The 5,783-nt window shown below is 42.3% G+C and overlaps 1 protein-coding gene across 1 annotated transcript in view; it reads left to right on the top strand.

Moving 5' to 3' along the window:
* cnga1b (cyclic nucleotide gated channel subunit alpha 1b) overlaps window positions 1-1,865 on the top strand; it is a 26,366-nt gene extending 24,501 nt beyond the window's left edge. The window contains exons 14-15 of the mRNA XM_055937051.1: window positions 191-366; window positions 1,482-1,865. Of these exons, the coding sequence (XP_055793026.1) occupies window positions 191-366; window positions 1,482-1,709 (404 nt within the window). The 3' untranslated portion in view covers window positions 1,710-1,865. The remainder of the gene's footprint in view (window positions 1-190; window positions 367-1,481) is intronic.
* The last annotated feature ends 3,918 nt before the right edge of the window (window positions 1,866-5,783 follow it).

Raw genomic sequence — 5,783 nt, 5'->3', positions numbered from 1 at the left:
CTGCTGTATTGTCTCCTGATCTGCTGTGTTGTCTCCTGATCTGCTGTATTGTCTCCTGATCTGCTGTATTGTCTCCTGATCTACTGTATTGTCTCCTGATCTGCTGTATTGTCTCCTTATCTGCTGCTGGATACTAAAAGTAAAGATTCCTCAACTCAAGAAGTTGTTGCTGTGGCTCACTTGATTCCAGGTTCCAGGGCTGGAAACAGGAGGACTGCTAACATCAGGAGCGTTGGGTACTCTGACCTGTTCTGCCTCTCTAAAGACGACCTGATGGAGGCCCTGTCGGAGTATCCTGACGCTAAAGCCATGCTGGAGGAGAAGGGACGGCAGATCCTGATGAAGGACAACCTGCTGGACCTGGAGGTATAACCCTTCTATAACCCCTTTATAACACCTCTATAACTCCTCTATAACACCCCTCTGTATAACACCTCTATAACCCCTCTATAACTCCTCTATAACCCCTCTATAACCCCTCTATAACCCCTCTATAACACCTCTATAACTCCTCTATAACACCCCTCTGTATAACCCCTCTATAACCCCTCTATAACCCCTCAATAACCCCTCTATAACCCCTCTATAACTCCTCTATAACTCCTCTATAACCCCTCTATAACCCCTCTATAACACCTCTATATTACACCTCTATAACCCCTCTATAACCCCTCTATAACACCTCTATATAACTCCTCTGTAACACCTCTATAACACCTCTATAACCCCTCTATAACACCTCTATATAACCCCTCTATAACCCCTCTATAACCCCTTATAACCCCTCTATATAACTCCTCTATAACTCCTCTATAACCCCTCTATAACCTCTCTATATAACACCTCTATAACACCTCTATAACTCCTCAATATATCCCCTCTATAACCCCTCTATAACACCTCTATATAACAGCTCTCTATAACACCTCTATATAACACCTCTATAAATCCTCTATAACACATCTATAACACATCTATAACACATTTACAACACATCTATAATGCAGCTATAACACATCTATAACACATTTACAACACATCTATAATGCAACTAAAATACAGCTATAACACATCTATAACACATTTACAACACAGCTATAACACATCTATAACACATTTACAACACAGCTATAACACATCTATAACACATTTACAACACAGCTATAACACATTTATAACACATCTATAACACATTTACAACACAGCTATAACACAGTAGTTAGGGTTAGTTAGGGTGAAGGTCATGATGCTTGGGCCATGCTGTAGGACAACCTGCTGGACCTGGAAGTCTGATTGATTGACTGACTGACTGATCAGTTAGCCGACCGACCAACTGATGGATGTATTGATTGATGATTAGGTGGCGAAGAAGGCCCGGACTCCAGGATATGGAGGAGTTTTGGTTATTAATTGATTATCTGATCGACTAACTGACCGACCAATTGATTAACTCATTAATCAAAGTATTGATGGTTCACTAGGTGGCGGCGCAGGGCCCGGACCCCAAGGACATGGAAGAGAAGGTGGAGAGGATGACAGCAACGCTGGAGTCCCTCCAGACGCGATACGCCCGGCTCCTCGCCGAACACGAAGCGGGCCAGAGCAGACTGAAACGCAGAGTCACCCGACTCGAGAAGAAAGTGGTGGCTCCGGTCCAGGAGGTTGAGGAGATAGGGGTGGAGATGGGTACCGCGGCAACCACAGAATAGAATAAATAGTCCCGCTGCTCTGTGTTCATTATGTTTTTTGAGGAAGGTCTTACCTACCTACTATAGTTGACTGACTGGAAGTCGCTCTGGATAAGAGTGTCCGTTAAATGAGCTAAATGTAATGATGTAAGAGCAAGCAGAGCAAACGTGGGTTGGGGAAAGGGAACGTGGGTTGGGGAAAGGGAACGTGGGTTGGGGAAAGGGGACGTGGGTTGGGGAAAGGGAACGTGGGTTGTGGAAAGGGAACGTGGGTTGGGGAAAGGGAACGTGGGTTGGGGAAAGGGAACGTGAGTTGGGGAAAGGGAACGTGGGTTGGGGAAAGGGAACGTGGGTTGGGGAAAGGGAACGTGGGTTGGGAAAAGGGACACTTAACAACAACAGCAAGTATCAATGGTATCCAGGCGGTAGAGGAATTTGAGTGACACGAAGAGTTGACTGACCTCTCAGTATCCTGAGTGGGTTGATCCACAGGTGACCAAAAAGAGCCCTAGGGAGAACATAATCTACTTGATATACAGAGTCCTTTCTGAATAGTTACAAAGAGAATATCAGATCAGAATAACTTTCTATTCTTGTTGTCTTGTTCTGTCCACCAAATATTCACCCCCACCACATTATAACCTTCTAAAAGCCCCCCAAAAAATGTGTTATTGTTATTATTTCTTATTTAGAAAGTGATTTATTTTCTATTATTATGTAATTTATGCTCACTATTAAAGTATCCATGATCTGTAGGGGATATATGATGTAACATACTACTTCATTGATATGTGATATTTGATTTAATATTATTAATAATAATAAGTACATAATTGGTTAACTTTATTATGCCGTACAGTAGAATTTAAATAATTTACAAATGATCCACAACATACAGTCAGTCTTCAAACATTTTGTAAATTACAAACAATAAATGATTACAGTATTATTTGAAGTGTCAAAATTACTTATTGAATATGTTTAATCAATCAATCAACGGATCAATGGGTGAATTGGTGGTTTGGTTGGATCATCGTGTTGTAATATGTTGGAAATAAAAGCTAGTTATTGTAAAGAATTGTTACCGTAGTGATGAACGATGGACGTATAACGTTGAAGCATAAATAAACATTAAAATAAACACATTAAAAGGCATTTTATAAGGAAGCACTATCTCAGTGTCATATGTCCACAGAAGAGAACAGAATATATGATTGGACAGTTTATTTCTTAGGTTGCGTTTAGACAGGCAGCCCAATACACAATGAAAGACCCACCTACTCCCTGGTGCAAGTCATGCACTGTTTTTGAATGGGCGTTTAGACAGGCAGCCCAATACACAATGGAAGACCCACCTACTCCCTGGTGCAAGTCATGCACCTGTTTTAAAATGGGCGTTTAGACAGGCAGCCCAATACACAATGAAAGACCCACCTACTTCCTGGTGCAAGTCATGCACTGTTTCTGAATGGGCTTCAAGCTTACAGTATATCATCAGAATTCCTGAAAACGCGGTCCTTTAAGATACTGCGCCTTCGGAAACTACTCAGACCCTTTGTCTTTTTCCACATTTTGTTACGTCACAGCCTCTAAAAATGGAAATTCTGATCGAAAGGAAGAGATATTTCTAAACAAACAACTTTTTTATTATCAGATTCTGAAAATCTGTAGCAGTGAACAATCACTCAACAGTACAGAGTTAAGAGCCCAACGAACAGAGTTGGTTCTCAGCTTTTATAGCCTGTTTAATAGGTGTCAGTTTAGCAGGTGTGTGAGAACACGGTGGGAACATTACTCCTTTCTGCTGATAGAAGTGTCACTGCTGCTCAAGCTAGCCTCTGTTCTCTTCATATAGCCACACAACTGTGCCCTTGAAAGATACGCAAAGAACAGGATGGACCAGAAATAGGTCACTCTCAGAGGCTCTTTGTCTTTGGCCGTGTGACTAAGTTGAACAGAGGCAGAGGGGAAAAATATCTGTTACTTCTTACAAGACCTTGAAACAGTTAGATGTCTATTACTATTATTCTACAATGTAGAAATACTAAAAATAAAGAAAAACCCTGGAATGAGTAAGTAAAATCAAATGAAATTGTATTTGTCACATACACCGAATACAACAGGTATTACAGTGAAATGCTTACTTATAAGCCCTTAACCAACAATGCAGTTTTAAGAAAATACCTAAAAAAAGTAAGAGATAAGAATAACAAATAATTAAAGAGCAGCACTAAATAACAATAGCAGGGCTATACACAGGGTATTACGGTACAGAGTCAATGTGGAGGCTATATACAGGGTATTACGGTACAGAGTCAATGTGGAGGCTATATACAGGGGGTACCGGTACAGAGTCAATGTGGAGGCTATACACAGGGTATTACGGTACAGAGTCAATGTGGAGGCTATATACAGGGTATTATAGTACAGAGTCAATGTGAGGGCTATACACAGGGTATTAAGGTACAGAGTCAATGTGGAGGCTATACACAGGGTATTACGGTACCGAGTCAATGTGGAGGCTATATACAGGGTATTACGGTACAGAGTCAATGTGGAGGCTATACACAGGGTATTACGGTACAGAGTCAATGTGGAGGCTATATACAGGGTGTTACGGTACAGAGTCAATGTGGAGGCTATATACAGGGTGTTACGGTACAGAGTCAATGTGGAGGCTATACACAGGGTATTACGGTACAGTCAATGTGGAGACTATATACAGGTGGTACTGGTACAGAGTCAATGTGGAGGCTATATACAGGGGGTACCTGTACAGAGTCAATGTGGGGGCTATATACAGGGGGTACCGGTACAGAGTCAATGTGGAGGCTATATACAGGGGGTACCGGTACAGAGTCAATGTGGAGGCTATATACAGGGGGTACCTGTACAGAGTCAATGTGGGGGCTATATACAGGGGGTATCGGTACAGAGTCAATGTGGGGACAATATACAGGGGTACCATACAGAGTCAATGTGTCAATGTGCGGAGGCACTGGTGTTGAGGCAATTGAGGTAATTATGTGCATGCAGGTAGGGTTTTTTAATTGGCTATGCATAGATAATAACAGAGAGTAGCAGCAGCGAATGGGGGGGGAGGGGGAAATGCAAATAGTCTGGTTAGTCATTTGATTAGCTGTTCAGGAGTCTTATGGCTTGGGGGTAGAAGGAAGCTGTTTAGAAGCCTCTTGGACCTAGACTTGGCGCTCCGGTACAGCTTGCTGTGCGGTAGCAGAGAGACTAGGGTGGCTGGTGTGTCCAAACGTTTGACTGGTACTGTATATCATTGAGTTAATAAAACTGCATGGTCATGGTCTCTTTCTTGCTTTCCTGAGTAAAGCAGCTCCAAAATGCAGGTGTTTCAGCCTAGCTCAGTGCTTTCTGTGGTGGTGGGGAAGCCAGGGAAAATACGGAGCATAGGGGTACTGTGGCTTGCGAAAGTATTCACCCTCCGTGGCATTTTTCCTATTTGCTTGCCTTACAACCTGGAATTAAAATAGATTTTGTGGGGGGGGTTTGCATCATTTGATTTACACAACATGCCTACCACTTTGAAGACGCAAAATGTTTTTTCTTGTGAAACAAACAAGAAATAAAATAAAAAAACTGAAAACTTGAGCGTGCATAACTATTCACCCCCCCAAAGTCAATACTTTGTAGAGCCACCTTTTGCAACAATTACAGCTGCAAGTCTCTTGGGGTATGTCTCTATAAGCTTGGCACATCTAGCCACTGGCATTTTTACCCATTCTTCAAAGCAAAACTGCTCCAGCTCCTTCAAGTTGGATGGGTTCTGCTGGTGTACAGCAATCTTTAAGTCATGCCACAGATTCTCAATTGGAAGGTCTGGGCTTTGACTAGGCCATTCCAAGACATTTAAATGTTTCCTCTTAAATCACTCAAGCGTTGCTTTAGCAGTATGCTTAGGGTCATTGTCCTGCTGGAAGGTGAACCTCCGTACCAGTCTCAAATCTCTGGAAGACTGAAACAGGTTTCCCTCAAGAATTTCCCTGCATTTAGCGTCAACAAGCATTCCTTATATTCTGACCAGTTTCTCAGTCCCTGCCGATGAAAAACATCCCCACAGCATGG

This window comes from Salvelinus fontinalis, chromosome 11, assembly GCF_029448725.1.
Source record: "Salvelinus fontinalis isolate EN_2023a chromosome 11, ASM2944872v1, whole genome shotgun sequence".
NCBI lineage: Eukaryota > Metazoa > Chordata > Actinopteri > Salmoniformes > Salmonidae > Salvelinus > Salvelinus fontinalis.
The sequence above is the reverse complement of the archived record's forward strand: the minus strand, read 5'-3'. Positions and strand labels throughout refer to the sequence as shown.